Here is a 25927-nt window from a genome sequence, read left to right on the forward strand (position 1 = left end):
GAGAGAGAGAGCACTCGCTCGCCCCAAATCTCCACCAACGACAATCATTATAAAGTTAAAAGTTAAAAACGCTGGGATGACACTGCTGTCGTGTCAACGCAACGAGAGTGAGAGAGAGAGAGAGAGAGAGAGAGAGAGAGAGACGGAGGGAGAGAGAGAGACAGAGAGAGACAGAGAGAGAGAGAGAGAGAGAGAGAGAGAGACGGAGGGAGAGAGAGAGACAGAGAGAGACAGAGAGAGAGAGAGAGAGAGAGAGAGAGCAAAGGCATTCTTTTTAAACAACAATAAATCAGGATTATTCCAGTGTAAGTCAGTCAGTCAGTGGTGGCTTCTGCTCCACTCATCCTCCACTGCAGCAGCAGCAGCAGCACAAATATACAAAAGGAGGAATTCGAAACAAAGGAAAAGAAAGAAGCAAAAAAGACTGAAAGAAACGAAGGTCTGGTGTCATGCTGGGAGAGGAGGAGGAGGAGGAGTGACTCCTCGTGATGGACAGACGGCCCAGGTTCAAGTAAACTTGGCGGGGGGGTATTGGAGGGGGGTTGGAGCTGTGAATAAATAAAAGTGTGTGTGGGGGGGGTGGGGGGGGGGTTCTGTGGATCCACCCGATCCCAGCGGGTCTCCCTGGAAGCTGCAGTGTCTTCCTTCCTCCACCTCCTGGTTCTCTCAGTCTTCCATCATCCCTCCATTCTCCACCTTCCAGTTTGGTCCCTCACCAACCATCCCCTCCTCCTCCTCTCCTCCTCCCCTCCCCTCCCCTCCTCCCCTCCACCCAACCCTCCTCCTCTCCTCTCCTCCTCCCAACCATCCCCTCCTCCTCCTCTCTTCTCCTCCTCCCCTCCTCTTCTCCTCCTAACCATCCCCTCCTCCTCCTCTCTTCTCCTCCTCCCAACCATCCCCTCCTCCTCTCCTCCTCCCAACCATCCCCTCCTCCCCTCCTCCTCTCCTCTTCCTTTTGTTCGCCGCTGGCTGCAGATGTTCCTCCTCCTCCTCCCTTGTAGTGTGATTCAGTCCACCGTTCCTCTGGTGCATCCATCCATCTGTTCTCCCTTCTTCACCTCCATCCCTCCCTCCCTCCGTCCCTCCACTCCTCCGTGGTGTCACTGCTTCTTCTCCCTGGTGGTGATGGTGACCAGCTGCTTGGCGGCCTTGGCGATGTCGTACGCACACTGGATGACCTGCTGGGTGAGGAGCTGGTAGTCCACCGCCCCGGGACCCCAGAGACCCCCCCGGGAACGCCCCCGGGCTCCGAGGGGGCCGAGGGCGCCGCCTTGCGACACTCCACCTGCAGCCGTGAGGCGCTGGAGGCCAGGAGGCGGAGTGAGCAGTGGACGGCGTCCAGCGCTGGTCGCTGAGAAAGAGAGGATGGAGAGACAATCAGCTGAGGTCCGGCTGGAGTGAAGCAGGAGTGAAGTGACAGGAGGGAGTGACTGGGAGAAAAGCCAGAGCGGAGTGGATGGAACTCACTTTGGGGAAGAGTGAAGCCATCTCAGTCACGGCAGAGTGGATCTTCTCTGAACACGGCACAAAGCTGCAGAGAGGAGAGGAGAGGAGAGGGAGCAGGTCAGCACCAGGACACCTTGGAGTCACACACCGAACACTCACTCCTCTCACTCCTCTCACTCACTCTACTCACTTTACTCACTCACTCCTCTCACTCACTCCTCTCACTCCACTCACTCTCTCCTCTCACTCCACTCCTCTGACTCCACCCACTCACTCCTCTACTCACTCACTCCTCTCACTCCTCTCATTCCACTCCTCTGACTCCACTCACTCACTCCTCTCACTCTCTCCTCCCACTCCACACACTCTTTCTTCTCACTCCTCCCACTCCACTCTCTCCTCTCACTATCTCTCGCCTCTCTCCTCTCACTCCTCCCACTCCACTCTCCTCTCCCTCTCTCCTCCCACTCCACTCTCTCCTCTCACTTTACTCACTCCTCTCACTATCTTTCGCCTCTCTCGTGTCACTCCTCTCTCCTCTCACTCCACTCAGTCTCCACTCTCTCTCGCCTCTCACTCCACTCACTCTCTCCTCTCACTCCACTCCTCTGACTCCACCCACTCACTCCTCTACTCACTCACTCCTCTCACTCCACTCACTCCACTCCTCTGACTCCACTCACTCACTCCTCTCACTCCACTCCTCTCACTCTCTCCTCCCACTCCACACACTCTTTCTTCTCACTCCTCCCACTCCACTCTTCTCTCGCCTCTCTCCTCTCACTCCTCCCACTCCACTCTCCTCTCCTCTCACTCTCTCCTCCCACTCCACTCTCTCCTCTCACTTTACTCACTCCTCTCACTATCTTTCGCCTCTCTCCTCTCACTCCTCTCTCCTCTCACTCCACTCAGTCTCCACTCTCTCTCGCCTCTCACTCCACTCACTCCTCCCACTCCTCTCTCTCCTCTCACTCTCTCCTCTCACTCACTCTCTCTCCTCTCCACTCTCACTCCTCTCACACTCTCTCGCCTCTCTCCTCTCACTCCACGCACTCTTCACTCTCACTCTCACTCACTCCACTCACTCCACTCACTCCACTCACTCCACTCACTCCTCCCTCTCTCTCCTACCTGTCGTGCTTGAACTCCTGCGCCGCCCTCAGCAGCTCCTGGATGTTCTTGGTCACCTGCTCAGTTTTCAGGATGACGTCCTCGGTGCAGGGCAGGGTGGGGTCTGGTTCTCCTGCCTCCCCACCTCCTCCTCCCCCCTCCTCCGCCTCCCCCCGGCTGTCCTCCTCGCTGCTGCGGCCCATGCTGCAGACACAGTGGAGCAACATGTGGGTGTGCAGCCTCATCATGATGTCATTGATTATGTCGTGCAACATTATAAATAAATAAATACATCAATCAATTATGGGGAGAAACACAGAAACGCAACAAAAAGACTTGAAGAGAGCAGAAAATATCACAACTCCTGAACCCTGCAGTGTGTGTGTGTGTGTGTGTCTGTGTGTGCGTGTGTGTGTGTGTGTGTGTGTGTCAGTGGGTCTGACCTGAGCGACACGTCGTACGACTGCGTGTTGTCGTAGTCGCTGTCGTTGCCGCTGCCGTGTTTCTCCTGCTTCGACACCTGGAGAGCAGACAAGAGGGAAACTCTGTTGACCTTCCTGCTCACCCCAGCCTGGAGGTCAAAGGTCAGATGACCTCAGCAGCTTTGAACTCTGCCAAAATCTTTGTTGCGCCATAACACCCATAATCATGGAGATTCAAATAGTGAATGTATTCTATTCTATTCTATATATTCTATGATACATTCTATACACATTTATACATATATGTATATATATATATATATATATATATATATATATATATATATATATATATATATACACATATATCAAAATCATGTAACAATTATATTTTATTGTTCATAATGTTTATTATATTATACTGCACTTGTACTATTATCAGTATTATTTTACTCATATTATTATTACTGTTGATATTATCACTCTAATTAAAATCAATTTTATTTTATAATTACATCATGTTGTATAGTATTGCGTAACTCCTCAAGCCACACCGCCACAAAGAGAGCAAGGTTTGTTTTTTTGCAGTATTTGAAGGAGGTAGTGAGCGCTTACCATGTATCTGCCCATCTCTGTAGAGCCACACAGGAATGAAGCTGGGCCTCCTGAGCTTCCCTTCCTCACCTGGGAGGAGACGCAGAGAGTGAGAGCAACCAGAGCAGGACAGAAGATCAGCAGAGAGAGAGAGAGAGAGAGAGAGAGGAGAGAGAGAGAGAAAGAGAGAGAGAGGGAAGGAGGGAGAGAGAGAGGGAGAGCAACCACAGCAGGACAGAAGATCAGCAGAGAGAGAGAGAGAGAGAGGGAGAGAGGGAGGGATGGAGGGAGAGAGAGAGAGAGAGAGAGAGAGAGAGAGAGAGAGAGAGAGAGAGAGAGCATCAGCAGCAGCAGCAGCAGCAGCAGAGAGAGGAGCAGCGAGCAGATCACATGACCACCATCAAGACTGATAAGGCCAGATCTATAGTCTAGAACTAGAATAAACTAGACTCCACCACTGGACTAGGCTACGCTAGCAGGTGGTGCTAGGCAGAACTGTCCCAAAGCACGTAGAGTGAAATGACTAACAAAGGGAAAAAGCAAAGTGTCAGACAGAATGCTTACAGCCAGAGGATGAGCAGCTGCACTGCAGTGAGGAGGACAGACAGACAGACAGACAGGTGAAGAGAACAGGAGAGAAGAGACAGACTGGGGGTGGGGGTGGGGGGGGGGGGGTGAGTCTCTGTGGGTCGGACTCACAGTGGTTCTGATATAAACTGGGCTACAGCTGGAACACGGCTCAGTGCTGCAACCAGTTGGGTAACAGCAGCAACACCGTGACCACCAGGTGGCGCACACCCCCCCCCTGCCTCCCACTAAGTTTGAGTGGGGACTTTGCTGATGATCCTGAGCCTCCAATCACCAGGTGGTTCTCAACTGGTCCGGGGCCTCCGACCACCAGTTGAGAACCACTGGTCCTGAGGTGACCACTGGTTTGGATCCAGGGAGGAGATGAGGAGGGAGTGGGAGGAGTCAGGGCGGGTTAGGCTGGAGGGGGGTTGGGTTGGCTGTGTGTGGGCGGGGTCAGAGCTCTAACTTACGGAGGCTGCCGTGTGGAGGGGCTGCAGGCGAGCGGCCAGGGACTCCAGGGCGGGGGGGCCGTGAGCCGCGGGGCCGGGGGCGGCGCCCGGCTCGTACATGGAGACGGCCTGGCGCTCCCTGCGGTGGGGGTGGGGGTGGGGGTGGATGTGGGCCGAGGAGGAGGGCGTGGTCAACCCCGGGGGGTCCGGCCTGAACCCCCCCGGGACCCCTCTGGCCCCGCCCCCCTGCCAGGGACCCCCTCCCCCGACTGCCCCCACCCCGCGGCTGACGGCCCCCCCAGCCGGCTGGCCCCCCCGCAGCACGCTGTTCTCTGTCTGCGTCCGTGTGATCTACAGGAGAGGGGGGGGGGGGGGGGGGGGGTTGGATGGATGGAAGGGAGGCGGGGCAGGGCGGGGGGGTGGGGTGGGGGGGAGTTAAAGGGGGAGGAGGTGGGAGACAACTGCATGGTCAAACACAAGCATCCAAAATCAAAGACAAACAAACTGAAATCAGCAGGGGGGGGGCGTGCAGGGGTCAGTGACCTCCACCAACCTGTTCAAGCACATGAGGAGAAATGAGAGAGTGGGGTGGGGGGGATACGAGCAGTGTGCAAAATACAGTGGGGGTCAGGGGGGTCAGGGGGGGTCAACCCCCCCCCCCCGCCAGAGACCCCCTGGAGACAATGAGGCAGCAATGATGCAATGAGGGCGGTCCTGATCTCACTGCCTGGTGACTCACTCACATTCCTTCAACTTCCATGGGCCGCATTAAAAAGCTCAACGGGCCGCATATGGCCCCCGGGCCGTAGTTTGCCCACACCTGGGCCGGCGTTTTGATTTCTATTGAAAAAAAATTTGAGTGCTGTGGAAACATCGACTCCACCAGTGGACCAGAACCACTGGTAACAGAACCACTGGTCACAGAACCACTGGTCCCATCATTCTGACCATCACCGACCATGTGACTTGATAACACACACACACACTTCTTTTCTTCAGTCACTTCTGTCCTTGGTGTGTGGGCGTGGCAGGGACAGCGCCCCCTACCTCCTTCTGCAGCCGCCGCAGCTCCTCGCTCAGGTTGTTGTTGACCTTCATCAGCTGCTGCACCTTGGCTTCAGAGGAGGCCAGGGCCTTCTTCACCTCCAGGTACTCCTGCAGGGTGATGGGCCCGTCCGACAGCTCCGACGAGTCCATGCTCTGCACCAGACACACACACGCACACACACACGCGCACACACACACACACACACACACACACACAGGACAGTGTGAGCTTGGTTGGCAGTGATTCTGGAGGAGTCTCGGTGGTCTCCAGGGAGAACCGGGGCTCTGTGAGAGCGACTGGGACCAGGCAGTGATGTCACTCTGCAGCTGTGACTGCGGCCGCCGCAAGGCCTGCTGGGATACGCAGTTCTGGAGGAGGACACACTGTAGTTAACATTCCAACAGCTGATGCAACTTCTCCTCAGCAGGAAACTCCATCAAGGAGCCATCAGTGGAACTACTTCTCCTCCTCCTCCTTCTTCTCCTACTGCTCCTCCTCCTCTTCCTTCTTATTCTCCTCCTCCTTCTTCTCCTGCTCCTCCTCCTCCTTCTTCTCCTGCTCCTCCTCTTCCTCCTCCTGCTTATTCTCCTGCTCTTCCTCCATCTCCTCCTTCTTATTCTCCTGCTCTTCCTCATCCTCCTCCTTCTTATTCTCCTGCTCTTCCTCCTCTTCCTCCTGCTCCTCCTCCTCCTGCTCCTCCTTCTTATTCTCCTGCACTTCCTCTTCCTCCTCCTTTTCCTCCTTCTTATTCTCCTGCTCCTCCTCCTCCTTCTTATCCTGCTCCTCCTCTTCCTCCTCCTGCTCCTCCTTCTTATTCTCCTGCTCTTCCTCTTCCTCCTTATCCTCCTCCTTCTTATTCTCCTGCTCTTCCTCCTCTTCCTCCTCCTGCTCCTCCTTCTTATTCTCCTGCTCTTCCTCCTCATCCTCCTCCTTCTTATTCTCCTGCTCCTCCTCCTCCTTTTCCTCCTGCTCCTCCTCCTCCTTATTCTCCTGCTCCTCCTCCTCCTCCTTATTCTCCTGCTCCTCCTCCTCCTTCTTATTCTCCTGCTCCTCCTCTTCCTCCTCCTGCTCCTCCTTCTTATTCTCCTCCTGCTCCTCCTCCTCCTAACATACCCTCAACATCCTCTACAATCAGGTAGGTTAAGAAGGTCAGAAGTGGTGAAAAATGTTCTCTCTTTTAAAAACTATACCAATGTGCTCAATAGCGCCCCCTAGAAAGACTTGACCCACCCTAGCGCCCTCTAGAGGGTCTAGAGAGACCTGGGACTGAGAGCCATCTGTTCCTCTCTTCATGTTTCTTAGTAGTTCCCTGGCAGGGACAACCCAGAGGTCCAGTGAGTGAACTTCTTACAGACCCCTGGTACTCAGGAAGCCTCCTGACGGTGCGTTTCTTATTGAGGCAGTTTCCTCAGAAACATGCTGGTGCAAGATGGCAGCTCACTGGGAGCACTGGGACACCTGACTGATGGATGGAGATTCTCATCCAGAGAGGAGAACCGAGAGGAACCCAGAGGACTTGTACTGCACTGCCAGTAGACGCTGGTATTCACGTATTGATGTTCAGCTTTTTGATCCAATATAGAAAATCATGAAGTCAAGTCAAATTTCACACACTGGACCTTTAAATCTCCAGTGTGTCCGCTGTTGCGTACCTTTGCGCGGTTGCTGCGTTGCGTGTTGTTGTTGTTCTGGGCCGTCAGCTCGCTGTCGGTGTCTTCGTCGGACGCTACGCTGTCGTAGTCGTGCTGGTCGTCGTCCATGCCCAGGTCCTGCAGGTCTGGAGGCAGCACAACAGGCGGCCTCGTACTGAGTCCCAGTAGCAACATTTCATAAACCACCACATTTCACTGCAGCTGCAATAGAACACTTACAAACACCAAGTTATGGAAATCATTTGGATATTTTGTTTCTTTAAATTTTCACTTTTCTCTTTGCATGTATTTGCTGCTGTCACTGCAACAGTCCCCAATGTGGGACAAATGAAGCCATTCCATTCCATACTATTCTATTCTATTCCATTCTATACTATTCCATTCCATTCTATTCTATTCCATACTATTCTATTCCATTCCATTCTATTCCATACTATTCCATTCCATTCCATACTATTCCATACTATTCTATTCTATTCCATTCCATACTATTCTATTCCATTCCATTCCATACTATTCCATTTTATTCCATTCCATACCATACTATTCCATTCCATACCATTCCATTCTATTCCATACCATTCCATTCTATTCCATACTATTCTATTCTATTCTATTCCATTCCATTCCATACTATTCCATACCATACTATTCCATACTATTCCATTCCATTCCATACCATTCCATTCTATTCTAAAAATGATCCAATTTGTCTTAATTGCTCTAAAACTGCCATCATTCCAGTGACCGCAGTGCTTTGAAAGGAAGCCGATGCCGTTCTCCTCCCACATCTTTGTGAGCAACTCAGCAGGTTCCTCAGGTTCCGGGCCCGGACTGAGCAGAACTACGTGAAGACGCTGCACCGTCAGTGTTATTCTGCTCGGTGTGCCCTGGGACGATGATGATTCTCAAGGCGGAATGGAAGCAGGTTGAACCTGCAGAGTGCAGGACAGCAGTGTGTGTGTGTGTGTGTGTGTGTGTGTGTGTGTGTGTGTGTGTGTGTGTGTGTGTGTGTGTGGTCTCACCGGTGGGGCTACTGAGGCCTTTCCCCTGCTGCCTGCGCTTGGCATCGCTCAGGATGTCGATGATCAGCGTGGCAAACTCGCGGGCGTTGAACCGAGCCAACTTCTGGCGGCCCTGCGAGGAGACAGACGGGACAAAGACGCAGCGTCAGAGCGTCGAGGCCCGGGAGCGCTGCCGTGCCGGGAGTTGTGCGTGGAACAGCGAGTCCTGCAGTCCGGCCCTCACGCTCACAACCAATCACGAGCCAGGGAGGCCGACGGTGACGTCGCACCAGACAGCCAGGGATTGTTTTCCACTGGCTGTTCACAGACCCGCGCTCGTTCTGCCTTGGCTTTTTTTTTTTTATTGTGCAATAGGACAACACAGTGACATTATCAGACAGTTAGAATAATACATCCCATAATTATCAGACAGAAAACATGCTCATTAGAAATAAAATAAACGAGTAAATAAATTCATACAAAAAAGAATGACATATGTATATATATGCAGTGTATACAGTATATACAGTGTATGCAGTGTATGCAGTATATACAGTGTATACAGTATATACAGTATATGCAGTATATACAGTATATGCAGTGTATACAGCGTATGCAGTGTATACAGCGTATACAGTGTATACAGTGTATGCAGTATATACAGTGTATACAGTATATGCAGTGTATACAGTATATACAGGATATACAGTGTATACAGTGTATGCAGTGTATGCAGTGTATATCCCTACTAAGCCATGAGGTGCAGCCCACTGCCAGTGTTCTTCCAGTGTAAGGAGTAAAAAGTGCAGATCTTTGTGTATGAAGTGCAAAGCTGCCTGCTAACAGAACAGAAGCCTTCACTCAGCCCAACCCGGGCTGAGTGTGCAGTCATTACAGCAGCTGTACACTGCAGTGTGGGCTGGCGCACGCAGGTGTGTGCACCTGTGTGTGTTTCTCACCTGGTTGCGTGTGGCTGAGTACTCGGGGTTGACGGGCAGGAAGGGCACGGCGCTGCGTTCCGTCACCAAGGTGCTGTGGTTCTGGGTGGTGAGCCACACTGGACAACACAAAGCACAACAACACTGATGTCAGTGGGCCAGTAGCAGAACCACCAGCAGCAGCAGGGGAACCACCACCAGCAGCAGTGGAACCAGGAGCAGCAGAACCAGCAGCAGCAGCGGAACCAGCAGCAGTGGAACCACCAGCAGCAGGGGAACCACCAGCAGCAGCAGCAGAACCAGCAGCAGCAGTGGAACCAGCAGCAGCAGAACCACCACCAGCAGGGGAACCACCAGCAGCAGTGGAACCACCAGCAGTGGAACGACCAGCAGGGGAACCACCAGCAGCAGAACCACCAGCAGAGCAGAGGGACACACTCGCAGGCACAGTTGAAAGTAGGAATGCAGCAACAGCTGGGGGGATGGAGGGCGACCTGACCCCCACGGGGTCATGGTCGGGGGTCCGTGTGCCTGTCCTGCCTTTGTCACTTACCGTGCCCTGCTTCCCAGCAGGCTGCTGCTGCATGCAGGGGAACGGAGAGAAAAGAGGCTCGGAGAGGAGAGGACGTGGAGCCAGAGAGGAGGAGCAGGAGGAGGAGGAGGAGGAAAAGACTGCAAGAATCCCAGTGGTGGTTCTTCCACTCCTCCTCCTCCTCCGCCTTCCCCTCTTCACCGCACTGGTTCCGTCCACATCAGCCCTTTTCTCCAGGCCTGGTCCCAGCCCAGAGTGAGCAGCTGCTTCTGAGCAGTGGGTGCAGTGTGTGGAACCCTGGAACCCTGGGCCACTGGCCAACTGTCTCCAAGCCAGTGGTCACAATGTTTGGGACATTTTTGGACCTGCTTTCCAGTTAAGCCAGTGTGGAGACCAGCCTGTCCTCTGAGGTTAGCACCTCGCTGCTGCTAGGCTAGTGCAAGTCAATGGTTTCTGCTAGCCTGCTGATCAGAACGATCCGACCCAGACTATAGAAATACACACTGGCAGTCGACAGTTTGGACCCAGCCTGTGAACTCAATGTGTTGATGACTGTTGACATCGCAGCTTCTCACTGAAGCCATCAGAACTACAGAAGAACACACATCACTCCTCCTCTTCTCCTTCTCTCCTCCTCTCTCCTCTCTTCACTCCTCCTCTCTCCCTTCACACATAATTCATAAAAATCATATTTTAACGTGTTTTTCTTTGCTACATAATGCCAGAAATCTTGCTCATATATTTGATGTCTGCAGTGTCTGCAGTGGAGAAAGATTTTGACTGCTAGTGTATCTACACACATACAGGTACTGCCCAGAACATTAGAATATCCTGAACAGGTTGCTGTATTTCTGCAGTTCAACTTAAAAGGTGAATGTGACATATTATACAAAGGAATAATATCCAAATCAATGTATTTCAAGTTTTTATTTCTTTGCATTTTGCTGATCAGGTCTTTGGAGCTTAAAAAAAAAACTCAAAAAAGTAGAATATTACATAAAGTCAAATCTTTATGAAAATCTTAATCAGCAAAGTCACAACAAGGAAGTGCTTGAGATGTCAGTTTGTGTGGAATGGCTCAATAAAATGTGTTGCTTTAATCTTTGGTGTTAAACTGCCAAAATAAAACCACTTTTACTGGGTATTCTCATTTTTTGGGTAGTACCTGTACACACACACACACACACACACACACACACACACACACACACACACGAGGCATAACAGCAGTGCCATCAGCAGCAGGAGACGAAGAGGAAGCCGCCTCACCTGCGTCGTTTTCCCGCCGGTCCACCTCGTCATAGACGTCCATTGCCAGTTCCTCAAACAGCCGATTGTTGAGCTGTAACACACACACACACACACACACACACACACACACCTTCAGCACAAACGTCAGAAGAGCAGCAGACTGGGGTCATCAGACTGGACTGGACTTCCTCTGGACCATCTGAATATTAACATTCTCTCGTGCCGACGTCCCCGAAGCCGTCGCAGCAAGTTGTGTTTGTCACGTCGCAAAACCTCTTCCATTGTTTTAGGGCCGCTGTGGAAGACGACAGCCAGCGCCACCTACTGTATGCACTATGCAGTGTTCCATATATTAGCATGTGAGCACACTGACCGCTTGCAGCTTCTTCTTGGCAGCCTTGGCCAGTTCCGAGAGGTCCAGACTGAAAGACAGAGAGAAGCAGAGTCAGTGAAGCCGCCGGTGAAGACACACTGGGGACAAGAGATGGAGGGAGAGAGGGAGAGAGGGAAGGATGGAGAGGGAAGGATGGAGGGAGAGAGGGAGAGAGGGAACGAGAGAGGGGAGGGAGGGAGAGAGGGAAGGATAGAGGGAGAGAGGGAGAGAGGGAAGGGGGGAGGGTGAGAGGGAGGGAGGAAGAGTGGGAAGGATGGAGGGAGGGAAGGATGGAGAGAGGGAAGGATGGAGAGAGGGAAGGAGAGAGGGGAGGGAGGGAGAGAGGGAAGGAGGGAGAGAGGGAAGGAGAGAGGGAAGGAGGGAGGGTGAGAGGGAGGGAGGAAGAGTGGGAAGGATGGAGGGAGGGAAGGATGGAGAGAGGGAAGGATGGAGAGAGGGAAGGAGAGAGGGGAGGGAGGGAGAGAGGGAAGGAGGGAGAGAGGGAAGGAGAGAGGGAAGGAGGGAGGGTGAGAGGGAGGGAGGAAGAGAGGGAAGGAGGGAGGGAGAGGGGGAGAGGGGGAAGGAGGGAGGGAGAGAGGGATGGAGAGCGGGGAGGGAGGGAGAGAGGGAAGGAGGGAGAGAGGGAAGGACGGAGGGAGGGAGGGAGAGAGGGAAGGAGAGAGGGAGAGAGGGAAGGAGGGAGGGAGGAAGAGAGGGAAGGATGGAGGGAGGGAAGGAGGGAGGGAGAGGGGGAAGGAGGGAGGGAGAGAGGGAGGGAGGAAGAGAGGGAAGGATGGAGGGAGGGAAGGAGGGAGGGAGAGGGGGAAGGAGGGAAGGAGAGAGGGAGAGAGCGAAGGATGGATGGAGGGAGGGAAGGAGGGAGGGAGAGGGGGAGAGAGCAAAGGATGGAGGGAGAGATGGAGAGAGGGAAGGATGGAGGATGGGAGGGAAGGAGGAGACACAGGCATGGAGAGATGGAGAGGGAGGGAGGGAGGGAAGGATGGAGGGAGGGAGGATAAATCAGAGCATGACGGTGAAGAAGGTCCAATCAGGTCCAGCATGGTCTTCATCAGCCACCCAGCAGAGCCAATGAGAGGGCTCCCACATTAACATCCATGTCTTGTTTTGATTGACGGCCCCAACTGCTGACTGTGACCATCTGCTGGTCAATGCACTGCAATACAGTGACTGAAGGGATTCACTGGCTAGCAAAGTGTTCCATATTCAGTGCTGAGGCCAAACTGGCTCGGCTCCATACAAAAAGCTCCACTGTTTGTGTCTTTCAATAAATATAATAACTAATAATAATAATAATAATAATAATAATAATAATAATAATCACAATAGATTTTATCTACGTTGCACTTTGCATTGAGGAAACCTCACAGCGCTACAAGAAAGCATCAAACCAAGAGTAAAACGTAAATAATAAAACAACACAAGCCAAGAGCAATGAGGCATACCAGTGGTCAGGGAGGACCCACCACCACCACCAGAGGGCTCCATAACCCCTGCAGCGCAGCCTGGCAGCTTCATTATCAACGTTGAGCCCAGACCTTGGCCCACTTTGACTCCACTCAGTGGTTTATAAACTACACACCTCTGCTCTGTAGTTTCTGTTTTGTATTGTTTTTAGTTCTGCAACAGCGTAGTTTCCAGATTTGGGATCAATACAGTACATCTATTCTGTTCTGTTCTGTTCTAGTCTAGTCTAGTCTAGTCCTTAGTCTAGTTCTGTCCTGTTAGAGATGAGAGACAACAAATTAATCTGAACTGGGATGTGAAGTAAATCATTGAGGTATGAGAGTGCTGTAAGATGATTCTCCAACAGGAGTTGAAATGAAATGTAGTGGAGGATGGGAGGATGAGAGAGAGAGAGAGAGGGAGGGAGGGAGAGAGGGAGGAGAGACAGAGAGGTCTGAGACATGGTGCAGAAAAAGGGGACAAGGAAAGTGAAGATACCTCTGTGTTGGACACTTAGGACGAGCTCTGGCTCCACCAAGCGCAGCGAAATGGAGAGAACAGAAGACGGATGAGAAGAGCGAAGAAACAGAGAGAGAGAGAGAGAGAAACATAGAGATAGAGAGAGAGAGAGAGAGAGAGAGAGAGAGAGGCCACACACATCAAAACAGCTTCATGTTGTTCATCAGAAGCAGAGTTGGGACAAAGCTCTGCTGTGTTGTGTTGGTGCGTCACTCTCATGTTGTTGCTTTTAAATCTCCTCCTCCTCCTCCTGCTCCTCCTCCTCCTCCTCCTCCTCATCCTCCTGCTGCTTCTCAGTAGTGACAGCTCAGAAATATGGGAAAACGGGCCGAGTTCGGACCCCCGGCTCACACTGAAAGCTTCTGCAGCTCCACAGCAGACCGTTAAAGTCAGTGTGTGGCCACCACCACCACCAGGGGGCGGCACCATCCATCTGTCTGTCTGTCTGTCCATGTATCCTGGTAGACTGGTTCAGACAGGAAGTCAATGATGTAAAACTGTGGCTGTATTTACTTTTTACATGTGCTGTATTTTGCTGTCACGTTTGGCCGTAAAGCAATAAAAGCAGATTCACCTTTAAATCTGAAACTGTACTCAACATAACACACTAATTCAAATACCTTTATAATAGTTTTATTGATGATACTTGAGACACATCTCTCCAACCCTGGCGTGAGCGGATGGAGCCGTCGCTACTGGACGCCTACAGGGTGAATCAGCCTGGAGGGGGCGCCACCCCTGACTCATGGCAGCCTGACTGAGCGCTTTGTACCCCTCAAACCACAGACACACACCGGCTTCAGCAAACACCGGGCTAAATCAGCGCTGGCAGGTGAAGCCCCAGACACTTGAAATGATGGCTGGAGATTGAAGGCCAGCTGTGTGGCGGCACCCTCTGGCAGGAACAGTGAGTAGCAGCAGCAGCAGCAGCAGCAGCAGCAGAGCAACGGCCAGTTGTTGTTTTTCTGCTAACATGAAGTGAATCACACGGAGGATTTTTCACATTGTCATGTATGTTGAAGGCCAGCGGCTGAGTGAGGAGGCACCCGCAGCACCACAGAGCACCGGGAACTCAGCAGACTGTCTCTGGTGCAGCATTTCTCAACTGGCGGCTCGCAACCCACTTTTGGGTCGTGGCTTCGTGGGACACTCTCCCTTTCTTTCTTTAAAAAATATATATACATATATATGTACATATTTATAGAAAGAATGTAGTGATACCAGATGACAGCAAAAAGTTAAAAGGTGACATCGTGCAAGCAGAACCACATCACCGTCATGTGACATCATCATACCTGTCTGCCATCTGGGGGATGATGTAGTGGCCGTTCTTGTGATCTGGCGAGAGAAGAGAGGAGCAGTGAGGAGAGGAGAAGAGGAGAGGAGGAGGGGAGAGAGGAGGAGAGAGGAGGAGAGAGGAGGAGAGGAGGAGGGAGGAGCATTGAGGAGAGGAGGAGAGGAGGAGGGAAGAGAAGAGGAGAGAAGAGGAGGGAAGAGAGGAGGAGAGGAGAGGAGAAGTGAGGAGGAGAGAGGAGGAGAGGAGAGGAGAGGAGAAGAGAGGAGGAGAGAGGAGGAGTGAGGAGGAGTGAGTGTGCTCTGATGGTGCAGTGAGTGCAGAGGAGGAGGTGGCTGCTGGTTACCTGGGCGCCTCCCACACAGGTAGAAGGCCAGTCTGTCGGTCAGCTCGTACTGACACTCCACCAGACGCTCAGCCAGCTCCATGTGACCAGCCTGCCTGCACACACACACAACCACACACACACAATCACACAGCAGCTTCACTGTCTGCCCCAGACATCAACATCACTGGTGGTGTTTGTGCTGTAATGGCAAGGTTCCATTATTCCTGCAAAGCTTGTGTTGGAAGCCCTAACCATAACCCTTCAACACTTCATCAGCAACAACATGCAAAAGATACTACAACAAAAAGCAAACCAGGGTGAAAAACATCCAATCACGTGCGCTCTCTCTCTCTCTCCGCGTGCTCGCTCGTACCTGGCGTAGTCCATAGGGGTGCGACCATTGATGTCGGGGGCCCCGGGGTCGGCGCCATACACCACCAGCAGCTCCGCCTGCAGGATCTGGCCTGCCTTCGCAGCCACGTGCAGTGGGGTGGTACCTTTCTCCTGGGGGAGGGGCCAGGTGTGGGGGGTGGGAGGGGTCAGGGGTCACAGAGAGAGAGTCAAGAGACAAGACCCAGGGATAAGATACAGATTTCCTATGTGAAAAAAGAAACAAAAAGAAAGAAAAAAGGAAAAAGAAGAAAGAAAAAAAAGAAAAGAAAAAAAGAAGGAAGCAAAAAAGGAAAGAGAGGGAAAAAAGAAAAATATAGAAAAAATGAGAAAAAGGAAAAAAATTGAGAAAAGAAAAAAGGGAAAAAAGAGAAAAGAAAAAAAGACTTCCTACATGAAATCAACAAGCAGGATTTCTTTCTCTCTTTATTTCTTTCTTTCTTTCTTTTCTTCCGCTCTTACCGGATGGAAGAAGTTGGCCTGAGCGCCGAGGGACAAGAGGCGGAGACACGTCTCCAAACTGCCGGTCCTCACGCTGGAGTGGAGTTGCTAATAGAGGTGAAGAGGAGAGAGTGAGACAAGAGTGAGTGAGTGTGTGAGTGTGAGTGTGTGTGTGTGTGTGTGTGTGTGTGTGTGTGTGTGTGTGTGTGTGTGTGTGTGAGAGCGATTAAACAGCATCAAGAGGCAGAAACAGGCATCATCATCATCATCATCATCAGCCGAGTGCAGCACTTGGAATCATTATTTCACTTCCTGCTACTTCAGCCACATCCTCTCCTGCTCCTGCTCCTGCTCCTGCTCCTGCTCCTGCTCCTGCCTGGTGGCTGTAGCCCCAGCCGTGGTGTTGGTGAGCAGCAGCAGTGACGTCACTCAAGACAGTTTTATCAACCACTTGCATTTGACCAAGGTGCAATAAAACAACTTCTTTATAAACAATGATAATGGTTTAATATAGAATAGAATAGAATAGAATAGAATGCCTTCATCAATCCCACATTGGTGGACAGTTGCATCATTACAGCAACAATGTAGTGCAAAAGAGAAGGAGAATTATAATTAAAAAGAAATAAAGAAATAAAAATACAATAAAATATTTCAACAGTAAGAAATTAAAGCAAGATATTTAGATGCTATGAACAGTTGTGTTATATATGCATCATTATATATACACGTGTTTCTTTTTGATTATTTTTTATGAATTATTTTTGAATTGACTCGGTGCACTGTACGTGCTGCTGCTGCTGCTATGGACATTTCCCCACAGTGGGATTAATAAAGGCATTCTTATTCTCATGAGAAAAATCCACTTGTTTGTATTAAAACAAAGAAACAAATAACAAAGTTCCTCCCTCCCCAGCCAGCCAGCCACCTGCTGGAGAGAGTGTGAGAGTGAGAGAGAGTGAGAGAGTGAGAGAGTGAGAGAGTGAGAGAGAGGGAGTGAGTGAGAGTGAGTGAGAGAGTGAGAGTGAGTGAGTGAGAGAGTGAGAGAGTGAGAGAGAGGGAGAGAGAGTGAGAGAGTGAGAGTGAGCTCTCACCTTACTGAGGTCCTTGGTTGTGATGCCATCGTCATCTCGGCAGGGCAGCTTGTGGACAAAAGCCAGCATCTGGTATTTGGCTCTGATGAACTCTGACTTAGTGGGACTGCATGGCAAGATGAAGAAACACACAGAATATCAGTCAGGACAAAGTATAGAAATAGAAATAGAAATAGATTGATTAATTATTTAATGAGTCAGACTTGCCACTCCAGTTCAGAGTTATAATCCAACACTGCATTTGTTTTCCTGAGAGATGCTTGGTGCTAGAAGAGCGCTGCTTTATCTCGGCCCAAACAGGAAAAAGCTCCTTGCACCTTTTTTGCAATTTTGTTCTTTAACAATCAATCACCTACAATTGCATGCATCTTTGATAGCGGTGGGGTGAGATTTTATTGCCATTAACATAAACATTATCATGACAAAATAAATACCACAATTTATTTCTCCAAGATGAGTAGAGTACGAGTACTTCCATGTGAGTACTCTACCCACACAGAGTACTTGATACGCATTATAGAAAGACTTTGATTTGCTGTTCAGTTGCTTTTCATTGCTCAGCAGCTTTTCTAGAAGCAGTGTCACTGCAGCACAAACACAACAACAACTTCCACTCAACTCTCACAGACGTACGTGTACAACTGGTACTGGTATCGGTGTTGTGGTATCGGCACATATTTTACGAGTACAAGCAGAGTACTCAACCCCGGTATCGGTACCGATCCCAGATACTGGCGCATGCCTATGAATAATAAACTATTTATAACTCTGGATAATAAACGACATCGACTAACAGTTGTGTTGTGTTGTGCAGCGAGCTGCAGCCTCTGACCTCCCTGACGCTACGCTGGGAAACATCAGAGGCTTGAAACCTTGACTTGTTCAAATTGTGCTACATGGTTGACGAGTGCACCAGTCACAGTCCGGCTAGCAGCAGGAGGAAGACAAGCTAGCAAGGGGCAGCTTGTTGGTTGTGTACACCATTCAGCCACAACCTTCCAGTCGCTCTGCTCCAAAGTGCACACAAACATCTGGACACAACTGAGGTCTGGAAGGCAAGGAAACGGAGTGTCGCTGCGCCCCCTGCTGTCATAAAACTGAGCTGCGAAACACCGAGTGGCCGTCACTCCTGACTGCAGCGTTCCCACACTCTGACTTACTGAACAATCTGTCAATGTATTCAGAGGCCGAGCTGAAAAACAAGACACGCATGGAACAAACTAAACTAGAAGTTACATTTGGAACGTTCAAAAACGATTTACTGACACACTGTTGGTGCTACAATGTATCATGCTTATCGTGTGTGTCGTGTGTGTGTGTTCTCCCTGCAGACTCACTGGACTTTGTCCTGGGGGTTGGGTTTCCTGCGGCCGCTCTGCACCTGCGCTGGGTCCAGCAGACTGTGCTCCCAGATGGAGTTGGCCCCGTTGCTGGCCAACGTCTGAACCATCTGAACACACATACAAGGACGAGCAGGCGTTGAAAGGCACTCGGTCTTAAAAGTCACTTTCTGATGCTCATTGTGTTGTAATCCAACACAATGAAGGTAGAGAGAGGAACAACGCTGATAGCCTTTTTTTTTTCCAGCCTATGTTGCTTTTCCACTGTCAGATTATGCACTCTGCTTAACATGTGTGGTTACAAAATCAACATCAATCAAAGACAACTGAACAGACTGTACATTAACTCATCAGACAGCAGTGGCTTCATGTACTAGTTAGTAGTGCGGTTGACTCGCCGCCCTCACCTGCAGCAGTGCGGGGGGCCAGCCGCTGTGCCTCAGGTGCTTGACGATGGAGATGTGTCGCCCTAAGCTGCGGTGCACTGAACAGCACTCATCGCAGATCAGGACCCCTCGGTTGATGCTGGTCCACCCCGGGTCTGGCACACAGAAGAAAACATCGCCGCGTGGCGTCAACAGGAAGAAGTTCGAACCCAGACACAAGTAGGACGCCTGCGGTACTGCAAGGGTGGGCGCATCAGCGCAAAACACCTCAAACTCTGTGCACCGCAAACGTCATATCATCAGTCTGCGTTACTTTCACAAAAGATTGCAAAAATGATACCGAGATATTAATGTTGAGGGAGCTGATTCTGAATGTCGTGGCGCTGCAGACGGTGAGGAAACATAGAATCCTCTGTGACTCCACTGCATCAAAGAAAGGCTTGCAAATCAGTGCAGGTTCCCCAGAATGCAACACAGCAGCGGTGAAGTTAAAAGCAGCATTGTGTGAGTTTGTGTGAGGAAAGTGTGTCTTGGTTAACAGATATAATAAAGAGCATTAAAGTATAAAGCAGCAGGTAGTGAAGGGAACAAAGTTCACCAGATCCCAATGAGAAACCATCACACTGATCACATCCAGCACAGTTTCCCACCAATCTGATAACAATCCAACGTGACTGGATGAGAACCTGCGAGCCTCTAAGACTGAACTCAAGCTGGAGGTCTGGCTGCCATCACGGCTGAAGGAGAAGATGGAGACTTAGTTTAAAGTCTAAAATGTAAATAAGGCGGTGCATTGGCGCAGCAACATGTTTAATTGTTTAGTGACTTAATAGTTCAGTTTGTTTGGTTATCGTCCGGTTGGTCTCTCATGAATCAGCGACGATGTTCAGTTGATTGGCCGAGTTTGGAGTCGAAGCTCACTGCACCGCAGTGCTGGTGGACTCATTAAAACTTTGTTGAGGAATCTCTGACAAATCACATTTGATTTGGAAGCGCTGACAGCACCAGTGGCCTCAGTCAGTCTGAGCAGTGATTTACATGCTCGGCGTCGCTCCACCAGCAGCTCCCTGTATGAAGGTGATGTGATGAGTCAGTGTGATTCTCTGTGGATTCTCCAGCCGTGGCGTCTTATTGAGGATATTATGAGGTGTATAGGCTGGACTCTGATGGCCTGGGCCTGGCAGTCAGAGGGTATTTTAACGTTGGACTTTATCAGCGTCTGCTTTCATTTGCATCCGATTCCTCCCAAATCAAAGCGCTGAGTATTGTGAAGAGGGAGCGGCTGAGCGAGGAGATGAGAGGAAGCGGTTTGCAGCCGAGTGACACTGACAGACTCGTCACAGAGAGTCTGGGTCATGTTTCTGCCCTGGGGACCCCCGGCGTGATGAGCCGCTCACAACTAATACAGTCTCGCAATATCACAACAAATACACGCCTGCCTCCCTCCCTCCACGCTCCACCTCCTCGCCCTGCTGGCTGGGATAAAAACTGTCTGGCTTTATGGAATTAATGGAGCGAAAATAGTCCATCATCAGATGAAGTGACGCGACGCTGGAGGTCTGCTGCTACGCCAGCAGCAGAGAGAGAGAGAGAAATAAAGCAGCAACGCAAAATGGCTTTAATAAGAGCCTTAGCCTTGTTTAGAACACTCCACTGTCGGCTCGGAAGGCTCAACTGCGGCTCTTTAATTCCCTAATCTGCGTAATAATAAATATTAAAAACTCCCACAGGCTGCAGCTGCATGCGCTCTGCATTACTGGCTGGATCAGTACCAGGCAGCACAGTGAAGCTATCCAAAATGTATACGCTAGTGTGTGTGTGTGTGTGTGTGTGTGTGTGTGTGTGTGTGTGTGTGTGTGTGTGTGTGTGTGATGAGTTGACACACAGATCATTGGTGAGGAGGTGTTACAGGAAAGCAATCACACAGTCCTCTGGAACTACTTCACATCATAAAACAGAAGCAGCTTTTTGGCCAATCAACCCCATAGTTGCAATGACCAATGTGTTAAAATCCTGGTTGAATTTTTTTACTCAGTTTAGTGTCATTGACTTATTCCCCCTCAGTTACATGACACAAAGCTGGCTTGCAGGGTGGTTGGTGGCCTGTCACCAGTGGCTAGGTCAGCATTTTCTGCAGAATGCACTGCGTGTGTGTGCATGTTGTCCTGAGGAGAGGGGCTGCACTCCCAGAGCCGGCCGAGGCAGAAGGAATACAAAGCTAGCGCAGGTAGAGAACAGACCTGCTTCTCACATCAGCCGTTTAACTGGGGTTTGTTTGGCTGGAGGTAAACGCGAGGAGGAAAATACCAGTGTGGTGAGTGCAGGTTGGACATACGAGGGGGAACCGGGAGGGCAGCAGGAGAAGGTTCAGGTCATCAAGAGAAACATTTTGAACCCAGAGTGATGAGTGAAGGCTTCAGCTTGGAGACTCTGGAGGGAGCAGCTGTGAGGAGAGCAGCTGCTGCAATGCATGTGCACATGAACAAATGCAAACAACACTCTCTCTCTCTCTCTCTCAGCCAGCAGGATAAATGATGGAAGTGCTCCAAGCCAAACATGAGGTCAGGTGAGGCTGTACGTGCCAGCCAGTGCAAACAACGAGGGATGCTATGGCACAACATCATCAACTTTACACTTTGCAACTATAGCGATGTCTTATGCATATATGATGTTAAAATATACACGATTATTCATTGAGGTGGGCTTATTTATGTCTCCGTCACCGGGAAGGAGGAGGGAGGAAAGTGTTTACACGTCAGGTGATGCTCGAATACATCATCATCGTTTCAAAAATGACTTTGATTAAAACACTGCGTCGGTATCCTCTCAGCCTTCATGGCACCCTGGCAACGCCAGCAGCAAAGCACTGATGCGGTGTCTTTACAAAAAAACACACACAAAAAAAAAAACAAGCCTTTCATCGGATTGTTCAGCTCTTATCATACAGCAAACGCTAAATAGTTGACGTGAGATACAAGCTGAGGCTTTTAGAGAGAGTGGCTTTACAAATTGTGTGTCGTTAGGCAAAAGTTAGCGGAGCGAGCTAGCGACGTTAGCCGGGTAGACTATCTTCCAACGCCGCGGGGAAAGTCCTAAACAGGCCAACACGTACCGTAAATAGAACTATGACATAGTATGTTAGCGTATGATGAATTTTAAGAGGAAAAACACACACAAATGTATTGGCAGTCAGCAACGCAGTGAGTCAAACTCGGCCGGCGCTAGTTAGCCGGGCTAGGCTAACGCCCCTTGAGCCAAATCAAAACAAGCGTCTCTCGATTCAAACACGACCCAGTGCAACTTTAATATGACACTCAAATATTTTCACAGCAGTGCAGCAAACCAAGCGAGCAGCTTCTCCCCGGACAAATGGACTCTTTTAATACGCCAAAGGCTTCAAAGACCGGGGCACATGATCACAGTTAAAGCACTGGTAGAAATTCTACGCCTTTTTCCCCGGCACTGTTTATTCTGGGCCTAAGCGACGACCCGAAGCCTTGGCCGTTTTCCTGCTCCGAGGACGCCGCTGACAGTGACAGTGACAGCGGCGTCGGCCCCTGCGGTCCCCCCCACCCCAACCACCCGTCACTGCGCACCCTCATGTATTTGTTCCAACAAAATCCAAAGTGTTGTTGTGATTATTATTATTATTATTTTATTTATTTTTTGCCGTACCTGGCGCACTGCAGTCGGCGCAGACTTCTGTCCTTTGGAGCTTCCTTGACATCTCGACCGCGGCTGGGATCTCCAGGAGCTGGATGATGTCTGCGGCTCCGGCGATGCAGTGTGTTCGCCCTCAGTCTCCCCCACCCCCCCAACACCACCGGCAAGTTAGTCAGTGAGTTGGTTAGTGGCCCGACCGACGTCTGCCGTCAACCGATGCGGCGGCTCCCCCAGAATCCCCCCCTCGGAAGCCAGGCTGCTGTGATCGGCTCTCCCCGCCGCCGTCCAGCTGACCCTTCAATCCCCCTTTCTTCCTCTTCTCCTTCCTCTGCTCTCTTCCTCTTCCTCTTCTCCTTCTTCTTCTTCCTCTTCGCCCACCACGATCCGATCCCCCCTCTTCAACTCCAGGGGTCGGGCAAGTTACGCGATTTTTGTTCTCTTAAAAAAAATAAAAATCTGGCTATGTGAATGTGTATGTTGTTGGTTGCATTGCCACCGAGTCACCGAGAGACGGCAGCTCTGTACTGTACTGTCAATTCACACACACACACACACACACACACACACACACACACACACACACAACTGTGTCACTATCTTCGTATTTCCATTTCACGCCTGTGTGTGTTTGTGGATAAATTGCCTTAACGTTTGAGTTTTGTTGTCTTTTTGTTTTTTTTGTGTTTTTTTTTGTGTTTTTTTTTTAACAATTTCAGTGTTGTATACAAGTCACCAACAGAAGTAAGTGAGAAACCTATAGTGTAAAATCATAACATCCTTAAATACACGTTTTCTATGCTTGTTTATTACTTGATTAACTGCATTAAAAAAAATAAAAAATAAAAAATAAAAAAAAGACATGTTGCGTTCCAGACGCGATCATGAGCCGTAGTCAGCCTGCAAATTAGAGTTTTTAATCCACCCTGCACATTACAAATGTTGCTACGTTTCATACCTATCTCACACACACACACACACACACACACACACACACACACACACACACACACACACACACACACACACACACACACAAGAAAGCATATGTTGCGTTTTAGCATCGCTGGCTGGCAGCGGATTGGCTGAGTGTGCGCAAAATTCAACACTGCAGCTCGTCAGCGCATCCCTCCCTCATGGCCACCGCCAGGTGGAGAGAGAGAGAGAGAGAGAGAGAGAGAGAGGCGGGGGATAGGGCTGGAGTAGGCAGGCAGAGGAGGAGGAGGAGAGAGGAAGGAGGAGGAGGAGGAGGAGGAGGAGAGGGAGAGAGGGAGGCAGGAGCAGAGGAGTCGGCGGCTGAGACATTGTGGTGTCGCCCAGCAGCGCTGCCGAGGCGAGCAGCCGAGCAGCCGAGCAGGCGTGGTTCTCCACTCATCACCGCTATTCCGGTAAAGCAGTGCATTATCTCCCGCTAGAGCAGCGCGCGCGTCCACGTCTCCCTGCGCCTCCATCCTTCAGTGACGATGCTGTAGCCTGTGACAGCCATGGGCTGGGTGTAGTATCGCCTCATTTCTTCCCCGTCTTTCTTTTCTTTCTTTTGAAATCTCTCGCGCAAAAGTCATCAGTCAATTTCACCCGTAAGGAAAAAGGGGGCATAGGAGGGAGGGGGGTGGGGGGTGGGGGGGTCGCAAAGTTATGATCCGAGGATGATTTCTGCCAAGAAAACTCCGGAGAAGAGTCGATACCCCATCCACTATCTGGTGTGGCACAACAAGCACCGCCAGCTGGAGAAGGAGCTGGCCACCAACAAGCAGGTGAGCCCACAAACAGCGTTTCCACCTCTCAGACACAGGCCCCTCATTCCTGCATGTTTCATCATCATCATCATCATCATCATCACCATCAGGATTATTTTGTCTTCTGGGTTGAGGAAAGGTGGTACATGCAGGTGCCACCAGAAGGAGCATCGTGTGGGATCAGTCCATCTCTGCGGAATAGCGCAGTTAATTCATATCATTAGGGTGTAGGTGGATGGGGGGGGGGGGGGGGGGGCGGTTGGGCATGTGCCATACTAGTATTCACATTTGCACTGTGTTCTCATTGTCATTCATTTCTTTTTTAATGATAAATGAATGACAATGTGTTTGTGTGTGGAGATGTTGGTCTCTGCTCGTTCTCGTCCGTCTTGACAACAGACTCGTTTTTTTTTCTCTCCTCTACGGTGAGTGGCAAGTGCAAAAGACTTATTATTGAGACAGTGTTTGTATAGTCAAGGATGTGTGTGTGTGTCATTCTATTTGGCATTATTGGATGATCTACTCAGAACTATCTGTATATATATATATAGGCTCTCTAAGCACACGCACCTTTGCCACTCTGAGTGTGGGTGAGACAATGCCGATGAACATGTGGGCGAAGGGTTGCAAAGCATCTCAGTGCAGTGAGAGTCCTGGATGTGTTGCAGGATGTTTGCAGAGATGTTCAACACACACAAGTAGCCATGGGGCTGTTTGAAGCATCTTAAAAATACAGCTTGAAGGAAGCAGCATTGGCTTGGCTTGGTTTAGGTTGGGTTGGGTTGGGTTGGGTTAGGTTGGATTGGCTTGGCTTGGCTTGGCTTGGCTTGGCTTGGTTTAGGTTGGGTTGGGTTAGGCTGGGTTGGGTTGGGTTGGGTTGGTTTAGGTTAGGTTGAGTTGGGTTGAGTTAGGTTGGGTTGGGTTGGGTTAGGCTAGGTTGGGTTAGGTTGGATTGGCTTGGCTTGGCTTGGCTTGGCTTGGCTTGGTTTAGGTTGGGTTGGGTTAGGCTGGGTTGGGTTGGGTTGGGTTGGGTTAGGCTAGGTTGGGTTGGGTTGGATTGGCTTGGCTTGGCTTGGCTTGGTTTAGGTTGGGTTGGGTCGGGCTGTGTACAGTGCTTAAAAATGGCAGTGAAAACGAGTGCACACTGGAGAATTCTGCCTCTTTGTACATAAAAGAAGCAGTGAAGTGCTTTTCCATTGCGTAAGAGATGCTTCTGCAGGTCAGTAACCAACCAGACTGACAACATGCATCATGCAGCAGCCTCACAAACATCATGCATGTCAGCACACTGACCCACACGTATTGTCCTAGCACACTGGTATCCTCTTGTGGTTCTATAATTATCACCCTGCAGGCTCGTACTCAAATTTACAAGTACCCTGCTAAACAAATACTCTTAATTTTTTGCAGTTGGACTTAGTATTTGTCATTTAACGCAGTTTCACATTTCGGGAGCTTCCGTCACATCTCCTCGGGCGTGACTATTCACATCTCCTGACGATACTTAAATAACAAATATTCATTCAATTTCTGTCTTCAGGAATGTAACACAAGAAGAGTCACAATGTGCAAAACTTGGATGTGGAATATTATAATGGAAGCTTTACAAATTCTCCAAAGATTTGGGTTGGGGGAACAACTGAAATTTCTGACAGGGTGCTGGTCTGGTCAGTCATGGTGGTCGTCCACCAGGCCAGCCACGAGAAAGAGAAAATCTTAAGAGAAAGTTAGATAAAAATAATAAAAGATAAAATTAGCCACATCATAGGTTCCATTGTGATGACAAAAAGGGTTTTACATGAAATATATATCATCTATCCATGACAATTTTACTTTTTTATGTTACAACAAACAGAAACGTCCTGTGTATTGTGTTTTTCTTTTTA

General features: G+C 50.2%; 2 protein-coding genes across 5 annotated transcripts in view; one reads left to right on the plus strand and one right to left on the minus strand.

Moving 5' to 3' along the window:
• Window positions 1–947: 947 nt before the first annotated feature.
• git1 (G protein-coupled receptor kinase interacting ArfGAP 1) lies at window positions 948–22472 on the minus strand. Of its 4 annotated transcripts, XM_076015198.1 has the most exons (22): window positions 22321–22472; window positions 18667–18800; window positions 18257–18369; window positions 16920–17025; window positions 15847–15933; window positions 15368–15498; window positions 15013–15107; window positions 14668–14710; window positions 13352–13378; window positions 11390–11438; window positions 11035–11107; window positions 9255–9352; window positions 8317–8428; window positions 7292–7416; window positions 5639–5791; window positions 4613–4942; window positions 3594–3662; window positions 3000–3076; window positions 2578–2760; window positions 1468–1531; window positions 1245–1351; window positions 959–1209 (listed from the first exon to the last, which is right to left on the minus strand). In XM_076015198.1, the coding sequence occupies exons 1-22, from the start codon at window positions 22370–22372 to the stop codon at window positions 1101–1103; spliced, it is 2337 nt and encodes a 778-aa protein (XP_075871313.1). In that variant the 5' UTR covers window positions 22373–22472; the 3' UTR covers window positions 959–1100. The 4 variants fall into 4 exon arrangements, with proteins under 4 accessions (XP_075871312.1, XP_075871310.1, XP_075871311.1 ...); XM_076015197.1 differs by having other exon boundaries at window positions 948–1351; window positions 22321–22439; XM_076015195.1 differs by lacking the exon at window positions 13352–13378 and having other exon boundaries at window positions 950–1351.
• Window positions 22473–23925: 1453 nt separating this feature from the next.
• Window positions 23926–25927, plus strand: part of ankrd13b (ankyrin repeat domain 13B) — a 29355-nt gene continuing 27353 nt past the window's right edge. The window contains exon 1 of the mRNA XM_076015211.1: window positions 23926–24059. Coding sequence (XP_075871326.1) covers window positions 23952–24059 — 108 coding nt within the window. The 5' untranslated portion in view covers window positions 23926–23951. The remainder of the gene's footprint in view (window positions 24060–25927) is intronic.

This window comes from Nelusetta ayraudi, unplaced genomic scaffold, assembly GCF_046127955.1.
Source record: "Nelusetta ayraudi isolate G7.1 ecotype Tasmania unplaced genomic scaffold, CSIRO-AGI_Nayr_v1 ptg000182l, whole genome shotgun sequence".
Taxonomy (NCBI): Eukaryota; Metazoa; Chordata; class Actinopteri; order Tetraodontiformes; family Monacanthidae; genus Nelusetta; species Nelusetta ayraudi.

What these genes read in the sequence shown, in the direction of transcription:
- git1 (XM_076015197.1), bottom strand. Translation starts at nt 22,372, where the DNA reads ATGTCAAGGAAGCTCCAAAGGACAGAAGTCTGCGCCGACTGCAGTGCG. An exon ending in AACCCCCAGGACAAAGTCCA is followed by an intron (nt 17,026 to 18,256) that starts GTGAGTCTGCAG and finishes CTTGCCATGCAG; the next exon opens with TCCCACTAAGTCAGAGTTCA. An exon ending in TGCGGCGGCTGCAGAAGGAG is followed by an intron (nt 4,943 to 5,638) that starts GTAGGGGGCGCT and finishes CCTCTCCTGTAG; the next exon opens with ATCACACGGACGCAGACAGA.